At 40.5% G+C, this 24743-nt stretch overlaps 2 protein-coding genes and 5 non-coding genes across 8 annotated transcripts in view; 6 read left to right on the forward strand and 1 right to left on the reverse strand.

The window, feature by feature from the left end:
* The window catches only part of stk10 (serine/threonine kinase 10), an 81130-nt gene extending 71761 nt beyond the window's left edge, over positions 1-9369 (forward strand). The window contains exons 12-20 of the mRNA XM_057820621.1: positions 1338-1461; positions 1586-1765; positions 1996-2088; positions 2173-2302; positions 2392-2516; positions 5424-5612; positions 5737-5862; positions 5941-6054; positions 7866-9369. Coding sequence (XP_057676604.1) covers positions 1338-1461; positions 1586-1765; positions 1996-2088; positions 2173-2302; positions 2392-2516; positions 5424-5612; positions 5737-5862; positions 5941-6054; positions 7866-8009 — 1225 coding nt within the window. The 3' untranslated portion in view covers positions 8010-9369. The remainder of the gene's footprint in view (positions 1-1337; positions 1462-1585; positions 1766-1995; positions 2089-2172; positions 2303-2391; positions 2517-5423; positions 5613-5736; positions 5863-5940; positions 6055-7865) is intronic.
* Positions 9370-16392: 7023 nt separating this feature from the next.
* The window catches only part of sh3pxd2b (SH3 and PX domains 2B), a 74736-nt gene continuing 66385 nt past the window's right edge, over positions 16393-24743 (reverse strand). For both annotated transcript variants that reach the window (XM_057820468.1, XM_057820467.1), the window contains 4 exons: positions 21494-21690; positions 21335-21381; positions 21061-21186; positions 16393-20979 (listed from right to left, as the gene is read on the reverse strand). In XM_057820468.1, coding sequence (XP_057676451.1) covers positions 19462-20979; positions 21061-21186; positions 21335-21381; positions 21494-21690 — 1888 coding nt within the window. In that variant the 3' untranslated portion in view covers positions 16393-19461. The remainder of the gene's footprint in view (positions 20980-21060; positions 21187-21334; positions 21382-21493; positions 21691-24743) is intronic.
* Positions 22171-22242, forward strand: trnap-ugg (transfer RNA proline (anticodon UGG)). Its single transcript has one exon. It is a non-coding gene; the product is annotated as a tRNA-Pro (tRNA).
* trnap-ugg (transfer RNA proline (anticodon UGG)) lies at positions 23267-23338 on the forward strand. Its single transcript has one exon. It is a non-coding gene; the product is annotated as a tRNA-Pro (tRNA).
* On the forward strand, positions 23529-23600 carry trnap-ugg (transfer RNA proline (anticodon UGG)). Its single transcript has one exon. It is a non-coding gene; the product is annotated as a tRNA-Pro (tRNA).
* trnap-ugg (transfer RNA proline (anticodon UGG)) lies at positions 24139-24210 on the forward strand. The gene has a single exon. It is a non-coding gene; the product is annotated as a tRNA-Pro (tRNA).
* On the forward strand, positions 24628-24699 carry trnap-ugg (transfer RNA proline (anticodon UGG)). The gene has a single exon. It is a non-coding gene; the product is annotated as a tRNA-Pro (tRNA).

The following is a 24743-nucleotide window of genomic DNA, read 5'->3' on the forward strand; positions in this document are numbered from 1 at the left end:
TCCATTTCAATATGATGGCTTGCACAGTGCTCCTTGAGATGTTTGAAGCTTGGGAAATCTTTTTGTTTTCCAATCCGGCTTTAAACTTCTCCACAACAGTATCTCGGACCTGCCTGGTGTGTTCCTTGGTTTTCATAATGCTCTCTGCACTTTAAACAGAACCCTGAAACTATCACAGAGCAGGTGCATTTATAGGGAAACTTGATTACACACAGGTTGATTCTATTTATCATCATCGGTCATTTAGGACAACATTGGATCATTCAGAGATCCTCACTGAACTTCTGGAGTGAGTTTGCTGCACTGAAAGTAAAGGGGCCGAATAATATTGCACGCCCCACTTTTCAGTTTTTTATTTGTTAAAAAAGTTTAAATTATCCAATAAATGTTGTTCCACTTCACGATTGTGTCCCACTTGTTGTTGATTCTTGACAAAAAAATTAAATTTCATATCTTTATGTTTGAAGCCTGAAATGTGGCAAGATTCAAAGGGGCCGAATACTTTTGCAAGGCACTGTACATTCAACATACGGTACATAAGGACTGTATTTGTTTATTATAACAATAAATCAACAAGATGGCATTAACATTATTAACATTCTGTTAAAGCGATCCATGGATAGAAAGACTTGTAGTTCTTAAAAGAAAAATGTTAGTACAAGTTATAAAAATTTTATATTAAAACCCCTCTTATTAATCTTTTCATTTTAATAAAATTTGTAAAATTTTCAATCAAAAAATAAACTGGTAGCCCGCCATTGTTGATGTCAATAATTACTTACACAATGCTCATGGGTGCTGAAGCCTATAAAATCAGTTGCACCCAAGCGCCAGCAGAGGGCGGCAAAACTCCATAAAACACAACAAGTGAGCGTTTCACTGTACTGTCATTTAAATCTGTCTGAGCGGGGCATCTGCGTTAATTGCGTCAAATATATTAACGTGATTAATTTTAAAAAATTAATGAACGCCCGTTAACGCGATAATTTTGACAGCCCTAATCATATCATATACCATATCATATCATATCATATTTACTTTTGTTCCATGAAGAATCCAGAAAGGGTTATTTGGTTGTGGCTTTCTGAAAAAACAATAAATTTTTACATTTAGGCACTCCTGCAATCCTCACATTTTTTTCTGTTACAAACTGACCCCGGCCCCTCATCAGAGAAGGGAAGAGTTATGTGGCCCTCACAGGAAAAAGTTTGGGGACCCCTGGTGTAAAGTCTTTCATACAAGTCTCATGTCACCTAGTGGTTTGAATTTGACAGTGCATCTATTGGCACAATCTGAACCACACTTAAACCTGGCACATGTGTTGTTTGTGTGTTCAGGCGCCAGGAACTACGCGAGCTGCGTTTGCTTCAAAAGGAGGAGCAGCGAGCTCTGGCTCAGCTCCAGGCCAAACTGGAAACGCAGAAAGAGCAAATGCAAAAACGCTTCGACGTGGAAATGCATGTGAGATGCCGCTCATGACACGCAACGCAATACCCCAACGTTCACAAGACGTATTCGGCTAATCTTTTCTATTACTTCAGTTGGGTGTATCATGGACGAGCTCACTGCCACGTTATGTTGACAGGCCAAGAAGAAGTTCTATGATGGGGAGATGGAGAACCTGGAGAAGCAACAGAAGCAGACCATTGAGAAGATGGAGGTGGATCACCAAAGTAAACTCAAAGACGAAAACAAACGCATCAAAGCAGAGCAACAGCGCGAGCACCAGAAGTTCCTTGATCACCAAAAACATAAAAAAAAGGAGGTCTGTTCACTTAAAATTTTATAACGTGTAATGAGATTATTTAACGAATGATGTAATTTTTCTATAAATTTGCGTCTGATGTGGGGAAAACTTCACGGAGGTCACTAAACTGGAAGGACTAACTAGATTTTCATGATTTTTTCTGTGAGCTATCTACGGTTGGTCGATGCGCAAAGTATGAATTTTCCTTTGTGCAAGTGACTTCATTCATTTCTTATGTTTTGTTTCAGTTAAAACATGCCATCGACAAGCTACCAAGAAGTGAGCGTAAAGAACAATCGAAGCAACGAATGACTGCCTTTCAAGAAACTAAGCTAAAAGAGGTAAGTTTCTTTTCAAGTGGATATTTAGTAGTTATATAGTTGATTTTTTTAAAAATAATTTTTGTGTCGTATTTTTTTTTTAAGGAGGAACAGTTCCTGGCAGCTCAGAAGAACTATCTAGACGCCACCATCCATCAAATCACCGTCAACAACAGGAATGACATTGCCAACACGGAGCGGGATTGTCTCGAAAAGAAGAACCAGCTAATCCGAGGTTGGATGTCTGTAGAGGCGTCTGAGCTTGTCGTGTGGTGCCAAAACACAACCATGTCATTCATCCATCTCGATTGTCTCTTTGCTCAGATCGAGAATCTTCGATATGGGAAGTAGAGGAGAGGTTTCTGCATGAGACACGCCAACTCCAAAAGCAACAGCTTAAAGATCAATATTTCCTCCAAAGGCATCTGCTCCTCAGAAAACATGAAAAGGTAAGCTAGAGGACGAACACCATCAGTCACTTAAGCCAGTGTACTGACAAACACACCTCTTTAACTAGTTAGATTTCCCTTTTTTCATTGTAATCTACTAGAAATAAGTTAAATTATCTGCCAGTGCTTCGAGTAAATTTTACTCACTTAATGTCTTGAAATAAGAAGAATAGAAAAGCGGCGTCACCTAGTTGTAATTTTGGAAGACAACAGGAAACAACAAGCTGGTAGATCGTAAATCCATCTAAAAAAATAATGACATTTTTTATTGAAGTTGCTAAGCCTGTCGCGATATACAATAAGTCAATTTATCGCACGGGAAATAACAATTAGGGCGGTGATTTTCACGGCTGCGTTTTATCGCCGCGTGCATGCATACATTTGTGTGTGCACACGTGTTTGTTGATGGCATATGAGACTCCAGTTCCTTTCACAGATATTTATCGGTATTTATCGGTCATCAACACGCCGTAGAATTAAAGTTCAGAAAACATTAGCATTGCTATATTGAAGCTAATGGGGAAAAAAGACAACCTACTACTAACCACTTTAGCCTGCTAGAAAACATTGGCAGTCTTCTCCAAAACTCAAACTTGCGGTTAAAAGGTGACACTTCATACATTAAAAATCGCTGTTAACAGCATTTGCAAAAAAAAAAAAAAAAAAAAAAAATCTATTACTGACACCACATGCAATGACGAATAGACTTTTTTGCGGAGTGGAAAGCTAGCGGTTTAGCGAACATGCTTCCAGTGAACATTTCAAAATAAAAGAATGTCATGTTCAACATAAATAACGATTTCTGGAGTTAATCTCACATATTCTAGAATTCAGATTCTACACTAAGAATAGCTTTAAAATTACACCCTTTTTAAAAAATCTGATTGGCGATGAATGATTATTATAAATATTATAATACTATTATACAGTGGTATGAAAAAGTATCAGAACCTTTTGGAATTTCTCACATTTCTGCATAAAATCACCATCAAATGTGATCTCATCCTTGTCAAAATCACACAGATGAAAAAACTGCTTTAACTAAAACCACTCAAACATTTCTAGGTTTTCATTTTTTAATTAAAATAGTATGCAAACAATGACATAAGGGGAGGAAAATAAGTAAGTGAACCATCACATTTAATATTTTTGGCCCCCCTTTGACAGCAATAACTTCAACCAGACGCTCCCGGTAGCTGCTGATCAGTCTAGCACATCGATCAGGACTAATCTTTTCACATTCCTCTCTACAAACTGCTGTAGTTCAGTCAGATTCCTGGGATGTCTGGCATGAATCGCTGTCTTTAGGTCATGCCACAGCATCTCATTGGGGTTCAAGTCTGCACTTTGACTTGGCCACTCCAGAATGTGTATTTTGTTCTTCTGAAACCATTCTGAAGTTGATTTACTTAGATGTTTTGGATCGTTGTCTTGTTGCAGCATCCATCCTCTTTTTAGCTTTAATTGTCCGACGGACGGCCTCAGGTTTTCCTGCAAAACTTTTGAATTCATTTTTCCATTAATGATTGCAAGTTGTCCTGGCCCCGAGGCAGCAAAACAGCCCCAAATCATGATGCTCCCTCCACCATGCTTCACGGTGGGGATGAAATGTTGATGTTGGTGAGCTGTTCCATTTGTTTCCTCCACACATGACGTGTGTTACTCCCAAACAATTCAACTTTGGTTTCATCAGTCCATAAAATATTTTGCCAAAACTTCTGTGCAGTGTCTAAGTGCCTTTTTACGAACATTAAACGAGCGACAATGTTTTTTTTTTTTTTTTTTTGACAGCAGTGGCTTCCTCTGTGGAGTCCTACCATGTAAACCATAGTTTTACATATACTGTAGATGATGTGTGCACAGAGGTATTGGACTGTGCTAGTGATTTCTGTAAGTCTTTAGCAGACGCTCTAGGGTTCTTTTTTACCTCTCTGAGCATTCTGCACTGAACTCTTGGCGTCATCTTTGGTGGTCAGCCACTCCTTTGGAGAGAAGCAACAGTGCCAAAATCTCTACATTTATAGACAACTTCTGTGACTGTCTATTGATGAACATCCAGACTTTTAGAGATGGTTTTGTATCCTTTCGCAGGTCTTCAGACATCTCTTTTGACTTGCCATGATGCACATCAGACAATGCTTGTCATCATGACATTTCTTACCAGGTGTGTGTTTTGTGGGCAGGGCAGCTTTAAACCACTCATCAGTGATTGGGCATACACCTGTCTTAAAATGTTTGGTAAAAATTGATTTCAAATGCTCTTTAAGTCTCCTTAGGCAGAGGGTTCACTTACTTATTTTACCCCCTTCTGTCATTGTTTGCATGCTATCCTCATTAAAATATGAAAACCTATAAATGTTTTGGGTGGTTTTAATTAAAGCAGACACTGTTTTTTTCATCCGTGTGATTTTGACAAAGATTAGATCACATTTGGTGGTCACTTTATGCAGAAACGTGAGAAATTCCAAAAGGTTCAGATACTTTTTCATACCACTGTAGTTTTCAATTAATCCAACCGGCCTTCGCTAGTTACTTCTTCTCCTCTCCTTAGGTGGCGCCTCGCTTGGCAATTTATTAATAATGTTCACATGACGGCCACCATTCGTGACCTCATAATGACTCCTGGGGTAGCTAGTTTTTCGAGGTGCTTTCGGTTTTGAAAAAGGACAAGAAATGATGGAAATATGGACATAAACTCATGGTCCTTGCAGCGTTTTATGTTTATTTATGAGGGCAATAAAACTATAAAACTCAAATAACATTATAAACCATTTCCACACTTTCAAATGAGACAAACCACCGGCACGTGGATGACGTAATTACATTGTGACGAAGCTTCAAAAATGACGTACGCGCAGGACAGTATAACATAGTAATTGCTGGTTTCTGCTTTGTGGTCCATTGCAGGAGCTGGAACACATGCAGCGCTACAATCAGCGCATGACCGAGATAATGAAAGCTCGGCAGCACAATGAGAAGAGCCGCCTGCCAAAGATTCAGCGAAGTGAAGCCAAAACCCGTTTGGCCATGTTCAAGAAGAGCCTGCGCGTTAACTCCACAGGCAGCAACTCTGAGGACAAGGAGAGGATCAAACAGGTAGCGCCGTTAAAAATTAAATAAGGATACTTGTGTACTGAGTGGTTATTGATCAAAATTTTTCACGTATCACCGACTCGTAGCTCGGTACGTCTCACGAGTTTGTTCTGTTTTGCGTATGCAGTTTTCCCAGCAGGAAGAAAAGCGTCAAAAGAGCGAGAAGCAGCTCATGCAGAATAAGCACGAGAACCAGATGAGGGAGATGTACGGCGCGTGTGAGGAAAATGTCCGAGAGCTGCAGCAGATGCAGGTACGCGCACCCGTTTATTTATTTTTTTTGTATGACTAAAAATTGTTGAAAGAGCATTCATTTTTTTTGTCACTTCAGAATGAAAAATGCCACATGCTGGTTGAAAATGAAACACTGAGGCTCAAACAACTGGATGATCAACACAACCAGCTGCTGAAGGACTGGCGGGAGAAACTGAAACCCAGGAAGATAGTAGGTTTACTTACATGATGTACATTAGGGGTGGGGACCTCTGTGTATCATAGGATACAATTTGCAATACAAGGGTCACGATAATGATTCTCACGATATGGCGATACATGGGTCAGGAAAACATTCTACAAAATGTAAGACTGGTAGTTCCAAGGTTACGACATACTTACGTGATTTTGACTTTACGACGCCGGAATCACATCCGCTATTTTGTCTCCATTTATTTATTTTTTGCGTCTCGCAAACAGTACCTAATTGTGCCTCACAGTATCTTATTTCTTACTTTATTAATATGACTTGTTCTGTTCATCTCGAACTTGTAGGTCAAAGGATGAGAAGAGAGGGTCAAAAGTCAGAGGTTAGGAATATGGGCTAATGAGGTCAAATGTCACAGAGGTCAGATAAGGAATTTCTTGGTAACCGATTAGCCTACTCATCTGGAGCTTGCTGTTCATAGCATGGGAAGAGACGGTCAAAAGTCACAGAGGTCAGGAATATGGGCTAATGAGTTCAAAGGTCACAGAGGTCAGAAAAGGATTTTCTTGATAAAAGATTAGCCCATTCATCTGGAACCTGCAGGTCATAAGATGAGAAGAGAGGGTCAAAAGTCAGAGGTCAGAAATATGAGCTAATGAGATCAAAGGTCACAGAGGTCACATAATGAATTTCTTGATAACTGATTAGCTTATTCATCTCAGTCTTGAAGGTCATAGAATGGGAAGAGAGGGTCAAAAGTCACACAGGTCAGAAATGTAGGCTCATGAGGTCAAAGGTCACAGAGGTCAGAAGGATTCTCTTGATAAAAGATTAGCCCATTCATCTGGAACCTGCAGGTCATAAGATGAGAAGAGAGGGTCAAAAGTCACAGGTCATAAAGATGAGATGAGATCAAAGGTCATACAGTGCATAAATATGGGATAATGAGGTCAAAGGTCCCAGAGGTCAGAAAATGACTTTGTTGATGACGGATTAGCTCATTCATCTCGAGCTTGCAGGTCATAGCATGGGAAGAGAGGGTCAATAATCACATAGTTCATAAATATGGGCTAGAGAGACAGAGAGGTCAGAAACGGAATTTCTTGATAACGGGTTAGCCTATTCATCTCAACCTTGCAGGTCATAGGATGAGAAGAGAGGGTCAAAAGTCAGAGGTTAGAAAAATGGGCTAATGAGATCAAAGGTCACAAAGGTCAGATAATGAATTTCTTGATAACGGATTAGCCAATTCATCTTGAGCTTGATGGTCATAACATGGCAAAAGGGGGTCAAGTCACAGAGGTCAGAAATATGCGCTAGTGAGGTCAAAGGTCAGACAGGTCATAAATATGTGATAATGAGGTCAAATTTCAGAGAGGTCCGAAAAGGAATTTCTTGATAACGGATTAGCATATTAATCTTGCAGGTCATAGGATGGGAAGAGGGTCAAAAGTCAGAGGTTAGAAATATGGGCTGAGGTCGAATGTCACAGAGGTCATAAAAGGAATTTCTTGATAACGGATAAGCCTTTTCATCTCTGGCTTGCAGGTCATAGGATGAGAAAAGAGGGTCAAAAGTCACACAGGTCATAAATATGGGATAATGAGGTCAAGGAATTTCTTAAAAAAAGGATTAGCCTATTCATCTCAATCTTGCAAGTCATAGGATGGGAAGAGAGGGTCAAAAGTCACAGAGATCAGAAATATGGCGGATACTTTCAATTTGGCAGCCTGCGCTTCTGTTTTAATCCGATCAACAATTTTTCACAATGCAAGATCCACTCATTCATCATTTTGCGCGTCTTAACCTGGTCGTGGTGTCATCTTCTATCACAGGCACTTGAGGAGACACTGAGCAACAAGAGGAAGGACCAGGACGCGTTCTTCAAGATCAACGAATTGGGCGACTTCCCAAATCCGGGGGGCTCCGTTGGCAAACTCTCCAAGTTTGTGCCCTATCAGGAATCTTCTACCACATAAGCTTTAAGTCTTTCTAATATCCAGGGCGGGCTTGAACGGACAGTTCCATTGTTGGATAAACAGGTAGCGTTAAAGGTAAAGGAAAACCCTTGCTGAGACTGTGCGGGGAAGCCATTTGTGTCACTGGGTCCAAACGTCAAATTAGGGATAGTCCTGCAAAGACTCGCCCTCACTTGATTTCACAAACCTCGACGTTGCCTGTCCATATGTCTTGACTTGCCAGTTAAATGGATATACTTATGTCTAAAGATGCAAATTGCTGCTACGATACACATAAGCACACTTTTTCTAGAGTGTCCCCAAAACTGTACCCACCGCATTGTTGCTTTGCTTTTTGTTCGCTGCCAGTCACAACAAATGTTACTAAGTGAATTTTTTGTCTTAATCAACATTTTTTCCCTTCAGTGCTTAACCTTCACATGGTTGGAAACTAAAAGCCACACCCAATAATGGTTCTTAATAGGGTGACTTTTTTTTTTTTTTTTAATTGAAGAGGGTGTTTTTATTTTTTTTCATGCCTAAATAGGGATTTTTTCCATTTAATTTTGCAAGAGGGATGTTTATTAATGCAAATTGCTGAATATATGTGAACTATTTCCATTCATGTATGCCTTACGTTTCGTCCCAGAGCTGCCAAAGTGTGCCTCTTATTTATTTTTGCTGACAGTTAAATCTCAATTCATCACTGTATATTTTTAATTTAAGTACTTTAAAATATATATTTTAACACAGAGCTGCACTATGAAGGTGTTTATTAACATTATTGTCATCTTTATTTTAATATTTGGAATGGGTTAGCGGCTTAAACCAAATTTATCCGCTTAATTATCGTTTCCGCAATGCGTAATAACATACGAAAGTAATTGTTTTACTGTAGAAATCAGTCACACTGGACGGGAAGGGACAAAACTAAAGTGAAATACTGTTTTCTGTTTGTCGGTTGACAGATTTAAAACGCAGGTTGAGTGTTTCGTTGTTGCAGAAGTGAAACTGCGTGCTAACCAAAGTGCAATACAGTGTCTTACTTGTTTTTTGTTGTTGTCGTTGGTCTTCCTTTGCACTGAGGAGTTTGTAATTCCACTTGAGCCATCAAGTCTTCAATCCTTTTGTTATACAAGGGGGCAACTCGGCCCTGAAAATGTATTTTAAATCAGCATTTAGGTACACTTTAATTCAACTAATTGATTTATTATTTGTTTTAATTATTGGGTTGAGGTTCCTGGGTTCGTTTATAGGCCTTTCTGTCTGCCTCAGTTTGCATAATGTGGAATGTATGATGGCTTGTGAGTGTGATTAAAACTGTATCAGAAGGAACCACTGTTGTAAATATCTAATAAATGCAGATTTTCTAATTACCGCACTGGAAGAGGCTATTTCCTTAATTACACTGCTGGCTAAAAGTATTGACACCCCTGCAATTCTTCCAGATAATGCTCAATTTCTTCCAGAAAATGATTGTAATTAGGGTTGTTCCGATCATGTTTTTTTGCTCCCGATCGTTTTAGTTTGAGTATCTGCCGATCCCGATATTTCCCGATCCGATTGCTTTTTTTTTGCTCCCGATTCAATTCCACTCATTCCCGATAATTTTTCACGATCATATACCTTTTTGGCAATGCATTAAGAAAAAAATGAATAAAACTCGGACTAATATATACATTCAACATACAGTACATAAGTACTGTATTTGTTTATTATGACAATAAATACTCAAGATGGCATTTACATTATTAACATTCTTTTTGTGAGAGGGATCCACGGATAGAAAGACTTGTAATTCTTAAAGGATAAATGTGACTTGGATATTGTGACGAAATACTGCCATCTAGTGGATTTTTATGAACTTTCAGTAAATGATACTGCAGCCATTTAACTTCTGCCCAAATGCATGATGGGAAGTGCAACCATGACTGTGCGTAATGGTACCAATTGATATATCTTCTCAGCGTTGGGAGATAAAATAGGGTGTTAAGATAAAGATCAACTACTACCTTTCTTCCCCACATTGCTTCCCACGACATTTCTAATTGTTGAGAGAGGGATTGTAAGGCTTTAGCCAATTAAAATAAAAGCCTTCAAAGGCTGCCAAAATTCTCTCTACTCATTTTACGTTGCCTTTTAGCTCTATGTAAACATATTACAGTGCCATTACAGATTGAACGCGACAATGTGTGAGTGGGTCGAGCAGCGCAGGCATTAATTGCGTTAAATATTATGATACATTTTTAGAAAAATTAATTACCGCTGTTATCGGGATAAATTTGATAACCCTACCTTAAGCCTAAACTAAAGACGCTGGATGAGTGTAACATATTATGTCTGTAATGTGAAATACAATTAGAAAACGATTTAATTAAAAAAAAAGGCATGTCCGATATTTTTTTGCCGATTCTGATACTTTGAAAATGACGTGATCGGACCCGGCCATCTCTAAATATTCATTTATTTGCTTGCAATAAAAAACCAAAAGACAATAGGAAAAAAAAAAATCTATGTAGGTATTTCTTTGTTTGAATCGATTATCATCTAACATATCGGGGAATATGCAACAGTAACAAAAAAAATACACTTAAGCGATAGTTATGAGGTAGCTATCCGTAACCTATTTACACACTATTTTTTTCATTTTGACATCATTTGTTTAAAATTGGGCTGTCAAATGATTAAAAATTTTAATCGAGTTAATCACAGCTTAAAAATTCATTAATCATAATGAATCGCAATTCAAACGATCTATAAAATACGCCATATTTTTCTGTAAATTATTCTTGGAATGGAAAGAGGACACAGGACGGATATATACATTCAACATATTGTACATAAGTACTGTATTTGTTTATTGTAATAAATCAACAAGATGGCATTAACATTATTAACATTGTGTTAAAGCGATCCATGGATAAAAAGACTTGTAGTTCTTAAAAGATAAATGTTAGTACAAGTTATAGAAATTTAATATTAAACCTAGGGCTGTCAAAATTATTGCGTTAACGGGCGGTAATTAATTTTTTTAATTAATCATATTTGTCAAATATTTGACGTAATTGACACACAAATGCCCTGCTCAAACAGATTAAAAGGACAGCAAAGTGAAATGTGTACTTGTGTTTTTGGGAGTTTTATTGCCCTCTGCTGGCGCTTGGGTGTGACTGATTTTATAGGTTTCAGCACCCATGAGCATTGTGTAAGTAATTATTGACATCAACAATGGTGGGCTACTAGTTTATTTTTTGATTGAAAATTTTACAAATTTTATTAAAACGAAAACATTAAGAGGGGTTTTAATATAAAATTTCTATATCTTGTACTAACATTTATCTTTAGGAATTCTTTTTATCCATGGATCGCTTTAACAGTATGTTAATAATGTTAATGCCATCTTGTTGATTTATTGTTATAATAAACAAATACAGTCCTTATGTACCATATGTTGAATGTATATATCCATCTTGTGTCTTCTTTCCATTCCAACAATAATTTACAGAAAAATATGGCATATTTTATATATGGTTTGAATTGCGATTAATTACGATTAATTTTTAAGCTGTAATTAACTCGATTAAAAATTTTGATCGTTTGACACCCCTAATTAAAACCTCTCAATGTTTTCGTTTAAAATAACATTTGTAAAATGTTCAAACAAAAAATAAACTAGTAGCTCGCCATTGTTGATGTCAATAATTACACAATGCTCATGGGCGACAAAACACCAAAAAAAACAAGTAACAAATAGACATGACACTGTGCTGTCATTTTAATCTGTTTGAGTGGGGCATGTGCATTAAATGCGTCAAATATTTTAACGTGATTAATTTAAAAAAGTAATTACCGCCCGTTAACGCAATAATTTTGACAGCTCTAGTTTAAAAGTTTAAAATATGCGAGTGAATATATATATATATATATTTTTTTTTAGATGAAATAATACAGGGTGTCCATAAAGTCTCTTTACCATTTCAAAAATTGATTAAAAATGCAATTGATTAGATATTTTATTCAGATTTGTTCTATTCAATGTTTATTAAAGTTTTTTTATTACACTGCGTTTGTGTGTTTTTCTTCTTTGAGACATCAATTTCTGCAAATGTTTACCAATATGTGGCACCAAAACTGAATAACCTTCAACCAACCATCATTTTTCAGCAAGATGGTGCACCACCACATTGGGGGCTGCATTTTCGTGGGTTCCTCATTTAAACATTTCCAGACTGATGGATTGGAAGGGATGGGCCAATTCTTTGGCCGCCATTTTCACCAGATATCGCTCCCCTGGACTTCTTTCTATGGGGCTATGTTAAAGATATCGTGTATCGAACTAAGATAAGGGGACATTACTGACCTTAAGCGAAGGATTACTGATGCCATTGCCACAATTGATAAGGCTATGCTACAGCCAACATGGCAAGAAATAGAGTACCGTCTTGATGTGCTTCGTGCAACTAATGGTGCCGATGTGGAAATGTATTAAAAGATCTTCTCTGACTGGGTATCCGCCCTGTGCTCCGTTGCGGGTCGCTGGCTGGGCGCCGGTGTATCGGTGGGGTGTTGCCTGCTCCGGCAGGGGACCCTGCTCTGCCCTGGGCTTGGTATGTCGCTGGGGTCCCGTGGTGTGCCACGCCGGTTGGGGGGCTGCGGCTGTGGCTCGTGGGCCGGGTGGGCGGACAGGGGTCGGCTTGGGGTTGGTGGCGCGTCCCCTCTTGCCATCCCTGAAGGCCGGTTGATGGGTGCGCGAGTGGCTTGGGGGACCACCCTGGATCTCGGGGTGGCGGGGGACAATGGCTCCTTTGCTGGGCTGCGGGAGGATGGACGGGCTGCGCTGATATCACCCCCCCCCCCCCCCACGCCCGGCTGGGTGGGGGCCGTGGCCCTGGGTTGGCACCCGCGGTGCATCCCCGCTTTTCTGCGTGGCTGTTGCGTGCCTGGTGGGGCTCACGTGTGGCTGAATGTGATGGGGCGCGCTTGGGTGGGGGGTCCCGGTGCCGGGATTGGCGATTGGGTGGCGTAGAGTCAGTCGCCAACGGACTTACACTCACAAGGGATTCACACGATTACTGGGTTCTAGATCACAGAACTGATTTGTGTACACTCTCCCCCTTTCAATCACTTAGCTTATAGACTCCCCCTCCACCCTCTTTCCCTGGTCAACACGCCCCCCACATGGTGACAACCGGAAATACATCTAGCTGACCATAGCACCAACATATCTTTAGTTAGTGTAGACCACAGGTGTCAAACCGATTCCAGAAAGGGCCAAGTGGGTTTGCGTTCCAACCAATGAGGAGGACACCTTTTCACCAATCAGATTTTTTTTTACATGTGTAATCAGTTCAAATTTGTCAGGTGCTGCTTGTTTCAGTAGGAAGTTCATTGGTCAAACTCTCTGCACGGTATCTGTTGGAACAAAATCCAGCAACCACTTGGCCCTTTCTGGAATCTGTTTGACACCTGTGGTGTAGACGTTCAATGTATATCTTGTTGTAGTTTGTGTTTCTTTTCTTTCTTCTCTTGTATATCTTTTCTTCTGTTCCCCCATAACCCCTTCCAGTTCGCTGCTTTGTCATAATAAACGAGGTATGTTGAATGATCACAATGGGAGTATGTCAGACTCTCAATGTGAAACATTTGTTTCCAGGGTAAAATGGAATAATTAAAAATAGTTCGGAGGCTTAATGCGCTATGAATCTGCTATGGCAGCATATAGACATATTGTTATATCAAACACAACAGTTGTTTTGGCTTAAAATACAGCAGTTTCTTTTAAAGAGGAGTGCAAGAGCAGAAACTGCTTCTTCAGTCTTGTCTGTGTTTTCCGCCATATATACACAGTATGTCCTGTAATTTGTATCTTAAATGATGCATTAAGCATTATATTTCCCGTTAGAACTATATGTAACTAAAGTGAGATTGAGCGCAATCAGGTTTGAAAAAAATTTTTTTTTCCTTAAATTTTTTTTTTTTTTTTTAACCTGCAATGAGTTCAAAAAATGCTTGTACCAAATGTGATACATTTAGGATACATACATTACACCTCGATCAGCTTATAAATTCTTGTGACACATTTCACCAGATGGTGGCACTAGATGTATACTTGGAAGAGCTTATGAATTTATGGACTCCTTGCCTCACAATGGCCATGTACAGTGGGGCAAATAAGTATTTAGTCAACCACTAATTGTGCAAGTTGCCCACTTGAAAATATTAGAGAGGCCTGTTATTGTCAACATGGGTAAACTTCAAACCATGAGAGACAGAATGTGGGGAAAAAAAACAGAAAATTTATTAGCAAATCATGGTGAAAAATTATTTGGTCAATACCAAAAGTTCATCTCAGTACTTTGTTATGTACCCTTTGTTGGCAATAACGGAGGCCAAACCTTTTCTGTAACTCTTCACAAGCTTTTCACACAGTTGCCTGTATTTTGGCCCATTCCTCCTCTAGAGCAGTGATGTTATGGGGCTGTCGTTGAGCAACACGGAGTTTCAACTCCCTCCACATTTTCTATGGGGTTGAGATCTGGAGACTGGCTAGGCCACTCCAGGACCTTGAAATGCTTCTTACAAAGCCACTCCTTTGTTGCCCTGGCTGTGTGTTTGGGATCATTGTCATACTGAAATACCCAGCCACGTCTCATCTTCAATACCCTTGCTGATGGAAGGAGATTTTCACTCAAAATCTCTCGATACATGGCCACATTCATTCTTTCCTTTACACACCACCTCCATGCTTCACAGTCGGTATGGTGTTCTTCGGATGCAATTCAGTATTCTTTCTCCTCCAAACACGAGAACCTGTGTTTCTACCAAAAAGTCCTATTTTGGTTTCATCTGACCATAACACATTCTCCCAGTCCTCTTCTGGATCATCCAAATGCTCTCTAGTGAACCGCAGACGGGCCTGGACTTGTACTGGCTTCAGCAGGGGGACACGTCTGGCAGTGCAGGATTTGAGTCCCTGGCGGTGCATTGTGTTACTGATAGTAGCCTTTGATACTGTGGTCCCAGCTCTCTGTAGGTCATTCACTAGGTGCCCCCGTGTGGTTCTGGGATTTTTGCTCACCGTTCTTGTTATCATTTTGACGCCACAGGGTGAGATCTTGCATGGAGCCCCTTTTCCACTGTAATTTGGAAATAAATTATTTAAAAATCAAATTATGTGATTTTCTGTTGTTTTTTTCCCCACATTCTGTCTCTCATGGTTGAAGTTTACCCATGTTGACAATTACAGGCGCCTCTAATCTTTTCAAGAAGGAGAACTTGCACAATTGGTGGTTGAGTAAATACTTATTTGCTATTTCTTATTATATATAATATATATAATAATTAATAAATAAATAAATTATATATAATATATAATTATATATATTTATTTTATTTGCTTATTTATTACTTTACTTTAAAAAATGTAAACAAAAGGTGAAACTGGACATTTAGCAAAGGTTCAAAACACGTTTAACTTACTTGTAGTTTGCCAATGTGTAATTAAGTGTACTTACGTTGTACATCAAAATCACAGCACAAAAAAAAAAAAAAAATCCAACAATATGAGAAAAATATGAAATGTTTATTGACTTCAATGTAAATTTAAAAAAAAAAAAAAAAAAAAAAAAAGGGACAAATGAATTACAATACTGCCTCGATGACATCTTTACCACATACATTTCTCTTACATGTCCTGGACTTAGCTCTCGCTCACTTCTATGCTTTAAAATAACCGTCAGTTGTGTGTCAAATGAACATAGCAACTAAGTTAGTCTTGTCTGATTGTCAAAATATCTGAACTTGTTACTTTTGCTTCCTGCCGATGACAACAAGACTGCATTTGGCCCAAAACATATCCATCGTCTTTCCTTCTTTCTTGTTCCTTCATCAGTAAACAATGACAAAAGATGAACACTTAATATGAAGTGACGTTTAAGACACAATAGAAAAAAATTTTTTTGATACATTGCCCTAGCTTGAGACCAGTCAAGCCTTTAGTAAAACTATTTTGTACTGTACATTGGTCACACATTTATCACTGATATTAGAACACCAAAATGTGGAGCACTGCTAAATAATTGCACCAATTACATGGTCATTTTTTTTTTAAACCCTTCAACAGTTATGACGTACTAAACCATTCCATTTACCGCATTTCCTTATATAGGTGCTTATTATAACTGCCGAGTACTAAACACTGGCAGAAGACTATTATTATTTTTACAAAAGTGTTTTTAATATATAATATCTTTTACAAAATATGTATTATAATAAATATATAGAGTTATTTATATGGTTATTGCATTTGTCTTAATGGAATAAATCCACTCTAGAAGCAGTATCACTAAACATTTTATAGAGGTTGTGGGTTCTATTTTAAAAAACTGATCATGGTAACGAGAAATAAACATATGCACCATTTTATTAATTCAAGTTAACAATGCACCTGGCAATTCATAAGGTCAGGGCGTTGATTTAAGCAGTCCACTACTTGAGGAAATTTGGTACGTGAAATAAAATGTCTATCGACAACTCTACTGTGTGCAAATATTTGCCTGACCTCTCGTGTTTAAAAAAAAAAAAGTGTAGGAGAACATGTTGCACATGAAGGCAAACTTAAATATTAGAAGAGGACAAACTGGCAAGAGCTAAAAATAAACATGCATGAAAACAAATGACTTTTACATAGCAAAGTAAACTCGTACTATAAAAACATTAAGCCTGTAAACACAATTGTTTACCACTTTTGGAAGCTTGTCAAGAGAGCAATTTTTAATTTTTTTATTTTTTTTTGGGTACTTGGTTTATTCCTATTTTTATATCTTGTATGTTGAGCTGTAATGCTACGTTACATGTCCTCTGTAATGCTAATGCTACCATTAAGAAAGAAACACAAAAGGTTCAAATGTTAGTATGAAAGAGGCAAACAACCCATTGAAAATGTTATTGCTGTTTTGGAAGACAAAAGAAAAAATGTACCTAAAAATTAAGTGACAGTGACAAATGTCCAATCCGTACTGACTTGGTGAGAATGGAATGGAAGTGGATTCGACATCTATTTCTGTCAATGGCAGCAAATGTAGGTGTTTTTAACATGATTTCTTCTTTTATTAACTACCACAAAACATACTCTGTGAATACCAGACAATTGCAAAAGTCACTATGATCCAAGTCACAAGTAAGTCCCGAGTCTTACCCGTTGTGGTCGAGTCGAGTCAAGGTTATGTCGACAATTGTACGAGTCACTATGATCAGAGTCTTACCTGTTGTAGTCAAGTCGAGTCACGAGGTTATGTCGAGTCGAGTCAAAAGACAAGTCAAAAAAGTTAAAAGATTGTCGAGTCGATTCATAAGGCTATGTCGAGTCGTGTCACCAGGTTATGTCGAGTCACGTCGAGTCGAGTCACAAGATTTTGTCGAATCAGGTCAAGTCACAAGGTTAAGTCGAGTCATGAGATTATGTCGTGTCAAGTCAAGGTTATGTCGAGTGGAGTCATAAGGTTATGTCATGTCGAGTGGAGTCATAAGGTTATGTCGAGTCACGTAGTTACAAAGTCGTCATGTCGACTCGAGTCACAAGGTCATGTCGCATCACGTCGACTCGAGTCACAAGGTTATTTCGCGTCGAGTCACAAGGTTATGTCGAGTCGCGTCATGTCGAGTCACAAGGTCATGTCAAGTCGAGACATGAAGTTGTCAAGAGGAGTCTTGTCAAAAGAAAAGTAAAGAAAGTCAAAAGATTGTCGAGTCAAGTCACAAGGTTATGTCGAGTTGAGTCACAAGGTTATGTTGTGTAAAGTCACGGTTATGTCGAGTGGAGTCATAAGGTAATGTCTAGTCACGTAGAGTGACAAGGTTGTCATCATGTCGACTCGAATCACAAGGTTGTCGTCATGTCGACTCGAGTCACAAGGTGATGTCGAGTCACTTCGACTCGAGTCACAAGGTTGTCGCATCACGTCGACTCGAGTCACAAGGTTATGTCGCGTCGAGTCACAAGGTTATGTCGAGTCGAGTCACGAGATTATGTCGAGTCACATCATGTCGAGTCGAGTCACAAGGTCTGTCAAGTCGAGACATGAAGTTGTAAAGACAAGTCGTGTCAAAAGTAAAAAAAAAAGATTGTCGAGTCGAGTCACAAGGTTATGTCGAGTTGAGTCACAAGAGTATGTTGAGTGATAAGGTTATGTTGTGTAAAGTCACGGTTATGTCGAGTCATAAGGTTATGTCTAGTCACGTAGAGTCACAAGGTTGTCATCATGTCGACTCGAATCACAAGGTTGTCGTCATGTCGACTCGAGTCACAAGGTTATGTCGAGTCACTTCGACTCGAGTCACAAGGTTGTCGTATCACGTTGACTCGAGTCACAAGGTTATGTCGAGTCACCTCAAGTCGAGTCATAAGGTTATGTCAAGTCACGTCGAGTCGAGTCAAGGTTATATCGAGTCACGAGATTATGTCGAGTCATGTCAAGTCATGTCGAGTCGAGTCACAAGGTCATGTTGAGTCAAGTCGAGACACGAGGTTGTCAAGACGAGTCGTGTCAAAAGAAAAGTAAAAAAAGTCAAAAGATAGTCGAGTCACAAGGTTATGTCGGGTCGAGTCACAAGAGTATGTCAAGTCAAGGTTATGCCGAATGGAATCATATGGTTATGTCGAATGGAGTCATATGGTTATGTTGAGTGGAGTCATAAAGTTATGTCACGTCGAGTGGAGTCATAAGGTTATGTCGAGTCACGAAGAGTCACAAGGTTATGTCAAGTCGAGTCAAGTCACACGGTTATGTCGAGTGGAGTCAAGGTTAGGTCGAGTGGAGTCATAAGGTTTTGTCATATCGAGTGGAGTCATAAGGTTATGTCGAGTCGAGTCAATGTTATGTCGACAACTGCATGAATTATTATGATCCGAGTCATAAGTAAGTCCCAAGTCTTACCTGTTGTGGTAAAGTCGAGTCACGAGGTTATGTCGAATCATAAGGTTATCTCAAGTCAAGTCGAGTTGAGACATAAAGTTATGTCAAGTCGAGACACAAGGCTGTAAATACGAGTCATGCCAAGTCAAAGGTTGTAAAGACGAGTCGTGTCAAGTCAACAGATTGTCGAGTCAATTTTGAAATTACTCAAATAGGTATTTTCGTCAAAAAGACTAAAACAAAAATTAAAAGAGCTGCCCAAAACAACATTGGACTAAGACTAATAATTATTATCATCCAAAAGATTAAGACGAAAATTAAAAGGGCTGCCAAAAACAAAAGTGCTCCCAGTTCAATTAAGTCAAGTCACAGTCTGCGTTTTTCTCGAGAGACTCGAGTTGCGAGTCATCAAATTTGCGACTCGGGTCTGAGTCTCTGTGACTCGTGTCCAATTGTCTGGTGAATACCATGCGTATACTGTACCTGGCAGTGATTGAGTTAAAAATCAATACTAACTACAAAGCAGTGACCTTTTGTATGTACACTTGTTTCTGAGTGCCTTAAGGTTTCTTGCTCAAGTAATTGGAAGGGATCCAGCCCTCAACATCTTCTCCTATGTTTTTACAAAACCACCAGCCGCTGCTGTTCTTCTCCAGCACCTCAAAGAGCGTCCCCACCTTAAAGCTGGACGTGGGGTCGTCGCCATCGAAATCGGCCACAGCCAGGTACAACTCTTCCTTGCTGGGCTCCTTGAGCAAAGGTGGGAGTTTGTCTCTGGGTGGACCCGGCTTGTCGCTTTTCACCTGTGGTTTAGGGGGAATCGCCTTTTTAACACTCGTGGGGTCTTCTTTCTCTCTGCTCGGGCTAGCTGGAGAAAAGCCCTTTGGTTTAGGGGGCGGGGGTCTGTTGAGTTGAGATGGTCCAGTCTTAGGGGGGTCTTGAGGGTCTTTTAAAGCAGAAGGTGGTTTGATCTCAGTGGGGCTGGATGGAGAGGTTTTCTTTGGAGGAGGAGGTCTTCTCGGACCCAAGGCAGGGGGTCTCAGAGGGACTTCCTTGTGGGGAGGAACCGCAGGTTTTCCAGGAGGGGGCGAGCTCTCTTGACTATGGCCGTTCATGTGTCTAGGAGGGAATTTTGACTCGTCGCAGTTCTTGCCATTATTCATAGACGGGATTTGGAAGGATGGTGCGCTAGGATGGACTTCATGTGTATCGTTTTGATTATTGTTGCCTTCTCCTAAAGCAGGGGTATCCACGGGTTTTGAAGGCCTCAGTTTACTTCTCAGGTTGGTGATGTCAAGTTTGTTCTCTGCTGGTGGGTCTGGCTTGGCAGCCGGAACAGGTTTAGGTCTGATCACCGGTTTTGGTTTCATGAATACCGCTGGAGAAGCTGCCTCCGGTTTCTCCTCTGTAGCTTCGGACTTGGGTTTCGGAGGCTGCTTGGGTACCGGCTTCAGGTTGAACTTCTTAACTTCTTTGGCAGAGACCTTGTGACCGCATTCTAGACCCATCTCATTGCGAAGGTGAAGCGCTTTGTTCTTGTCTTCTTTCTTTGGTTCTGATGTTTTGTCCGCTTTGAAAGGCGCTGCCTTTGGCGCAACCAGCGGCACGATGACCCCAGGAGCGGGTGGTTTTGGAGGCAAAGGCTTGGAATGATCAGGCCTAGCTGGTTTCTCTGCCATATCCGAGTCAAAACTCTTATTGATGGACTCCTTTCTCGGTGGTAGAGCTGGTTTGTCATCAGGAGGCGCCACGGGAGCTGGAGGCAGCGGTCCGGAGAAGGCAGAAGACTTGTTAGCGCCAGATTTCCAGTCTCTCAATTTGACCCGTGTGCAGGATTCAGAAGCTGCGGTGGGCTCATCTGGTAAAGGCTTAGACCAGCTATCATCTGTACCCGGGATGTTTGAAGAACTGCTGTCCTCCAATCGCAGCCGTTCCATCTCATTGGGCAGAGGCGCCAGGAAATTGGGCCGTACAGCATTACTTGTCTTCTTGTACTTCTCAATAAAAGTAGCCGGGGCCCAACCTTCTTGGTCATCTATTTGAATGTACCACCATCCACTGCCATTCTTTTCAATCACCTGGTAAATTAGAAAATAGGTCATAAGCACTCTTAACTTCACCTCAGTTATAATAAAAACCACATAGTTTGCCTCATTCACCTCCACTTTGACACCAGCTTGGAAGCTAATGCCGTCAGGGATGGTGGTCTGGAAGTCCGCTATTGTGTAGAACTCTTCCTCCACCTGCGGGGGACCAGGTGGCTTGGGAAGGTTTGTACCACGAGGCTGTGAAAAGGTTCAAGCCCAGGTTGTTATACTAATATGAGGTCATGATTATTACATTGAGTATGATCACACACAGACAAGGTGATAGACAGTACAATGGAGTTGGTGTTTGTCCATTTGAGGACGTATGATAACTTAGTTGTCTTACAATGGAAAGATCTCTGCGTGGAGGAGGTCTTTGTCGTAGTCCAAATTCTGTAATCAGAAACGGTCATATCAAATTGTAATAATGCTGCAGATTTCAAATATATATTAATTTAAATACTATATTCATGATCTAAAACAAATTTCACCCATGTTGACTTACTTTTGTTATCAGAGAAGAATGAGAGTCTGTTTTCTTTCTGGTTGCCCTCTCGGGTCTCTCTGATCGGCTGGCTCTGTTTGGAGAACCCGTCCAGGTCGTTGGTGCTAGCGTGTGCGACGCCACCTGCCTGCTTCTGGCTCTGGATGTCAGCCTTTTTCAGGTAGGACGCTGGAGCCCAGCCCTCACGTCCTTGGTACCTGATTAGATGGAAGATTATACTGTAAATGGTATGATTCTCTCTATGGGTGCGAGAGGTTCCTTATCAACTCCTGGATCCGCCCTCTTTCGACGTAATTGTTTTGTATTCTTTGGCATTTAGCTCTTCGGCCGCCATCAGAAAAACAAGGAGTCACACTAGCATGTATGCTGGCTCTTTGGTCTCGTAATTTGTTTCTCGCTTAGAGCAAAAGTGGTCAGACTCCCGGGAGAGCCCACTTTTGAAGAAATTGTTACAGTACGTATTCTTTGGCAATTGGCTACCGTTGAAAAAAACAAGGGGTAAAACTATGAGCTAGTATGGCTTGTTGTTCTAGTTGTATGATTCTTGCTTAGGATGCGGGATGTCCCGGGTCTGACTCCTGGATGACCTCTCTTTGGTTGGAATTTTTAACTGGTCTTTGGCAATAAGGTCAATGGCTTTCATTGGATAAATAAGGGTTAGAACTAATGCCTACTGTGGCTCGTTGGTCTAGTGGTATGATTCTTGCTTTGGGTGCGAGAGGTCCTGGGTCCGACTCCCAGACGAGCCCTCCTTTGAAGTAATTGTTACAGTAGGTATTTGTTGGCAATTGGCTACCATTGGAAAAAAAACAAGGGGTAAAACTATGAGCTACTGTAGCTTGTTGTGGTATGATTCTTGCTTTGGGTGCGAGATGTCACGGGTCTGACTCCCGGCTGAGCTCTCTTCGTTAGGAATTCTAATGTGATCAATGGCAATAGGGTCAGTGGCTTTCATTGGAGAAATAAGGGGTAAAAAAGAAAACTACTGTGGCTTGTTGGTCTAGTGGTATGATTCTCACTTTGGGTGCGAGAGGTCCTGGGTCCGACTCCTGGACGAGCCCTCCTTTTAAGTAATCGTTACAGTACGTATTCTTTGGCAATTAGCTACCATTGAAAAAAACCAGGGGTATACTGTGGCTTGTTCTCCTAGTTGTATGATTCTTGCTTAGGGTATGGAATGTTCTGGGTCTGACTCCTGGATGAGCTCTCTTCTGTAGGAATTCTTATCTGATCTTTGGCAATTGGGTCGATGGCTTTCATTGGGGAAATAAGGGGTAAAACTGATAACTACTGTGGCTCGTTGGTCTAGTGGTATGGTTCTCGCTTTGGGTGCGAGCGGTCCTGGGTCTGACTCCCGGATGAGGCCTCTTTTTAAGTAATTGTAATCTATTCATTGGCTCAGTGGCTTTCATCGGAGACACATGGGGTAAATCTGTGGATCAGTGGTCTAGTGCAGGGGTGCCCAAATCAGTCCTCAAGAACCCCTATCCTGCTTGTTTTTCTTAAGTAGTTGTTACGGTAAGTATTCTTTGCCAATTAGCTACCATTGAAAAAAAAAAAAAAAAACAAGGGCTAAAACTATGAGCTACTGTGGCTTGTTGTTCTCGCGGTATGATTCTTGCTTAGGGTGTGGGATGTCCTGGGTCTGACTCCTGGACAAGCTCTCTTCTGTAAGAATTCTTATCTGATCTTTGACAATAGGGTTAATGGCTTTCATTGCAGAAATAAGATGTGAAACTAGCAGAAATAAGGGGTAAAACTAATAACTACTGTGGCTCGTTGGTCTAGTGGTATGATTCTCGCTTTGGGTGTGAGAGGTCCCGGGTCCGACTCCCGGACGAGCCCTTAAGTAATTGGTACATTTTTTTGATCCAGGGCTATACAAATAAAATTGAATTGAATTGAATTTGGGTGCGGGATGTCCCGGGTCTGACTCCTGGATGAGCTCTCTTCGGTAGGAATTCTTATCTGATCTTTGGCAATAGGGTCAATGGCTTTCGTCGGAGAAATAAGGGGTGAAACTAGTAACTACTGTGGCTCGTTGGTCTAGTGGTATGATTCTTGCTTTGGGTGTGAGAGGTCCCGGGTCCGACTCCCGGATGAGCCCTTAAGTAATTGTTACAGTATGTGTTCTTTGCCAATTAGCTACCATTGGGACAAAAAAAAAACAAGGGGTATAACTATGAGCTACTGTAGCTTGTTGTGGTATGATTCTTGCTTTGGGTGCGGGATGTCCCAGGTCTGACTCCTGGATGAGCTCTCTTCGGTAGGAATTATTATCTGATCTTTGGCAATAGGGTCAATGGCTTTCGTCAGAGAAATAAGGGGTGAAACTAGTAGCCATTGTTGGTCTAGTGGTATGATTCTAGCTTTGGGTGTGAGAGGTCCCGGGTCCGACTCCCGGACGAGCCCTTAAGTAATTGTTACAGTGCGTATTCTTTGCCAATTAGCTACCATCGAAAATAACAAGGGGTAAAACTATGAGCTACTGTAGCTTGTTGTGGAATGATTCTTGCTTTGGGTGTAGGATGTCCCAGGTCTGACTCCTGGATGAGCTCTCTTCGGTAGGAATTCTTATCTGATCTTTGGCAATAGGGTTATTGGCTTTCATTGCAGAAATAAGATGTGACACTAGTAACTACTGTGGCTCGTTGGTCTAATGGTATGATTCTCGCTTTGGGTGTGAGAGGTCCCGGGTCCGATTCCCGGACGAGCCCTTACGTAATTGTTACAGTACGTGTTCCTTGCCAATTAGATACAATTGGGGGAAAAAAAAAGGGGTAAAACTATGTGCTACTGTAGCTTGTTGTGGTATGATTCTTGCTTTGGTTGTGAGAGGTCCCCGGGTCTGACTCCTGGATGAGACCTTAAGTAATTGTTACAGTAAGTGTTCTTTGCTAATTAGCTACGATTGAGAAAAAAAAAAACAAGGGTTAAAACTATGAGGTACTGTGGCTTGTTGTTCTAGTGGTATGATTCTTGCTTAGGGTGTGGGATGTCCTGGGTCTGACTCCTGGACAAGCTCTCTTCTGTAAGAATTCTTATCTGATCTTTGACAATAGGGTTAATGGCTTTCATTGCAGAAATAAGATGTGAAACTAGCAGAAATAAGGGGTAAAACTAATAACTACTGTGGCTCGTTGGTCTAGTGGTATGATTCTCGCTTTGGGTGTGAGAGGTCCCGGGTCCGACTCCCGGACGAGCCCTTAAGTAATTGGTACAGTGCGTATTCTTTTCTGATTGTGTATCA

Source organism: Corythoichthys intestinalis, chromosome 18, assembly GCF_030265065.1.
Source record: "Corythoichthys intestinalis isolate RoL2023-P3 chromosome 18, ASM3026506v1, whole genome shotgun sequence".
NCBI classification, from domain to species: Eukaryota; Metazoa; Chordata; class Actinopteri; order Syngnathiformes; family Syngnathidae; genus Corythoichthys; species Corythoichthys intestinalis.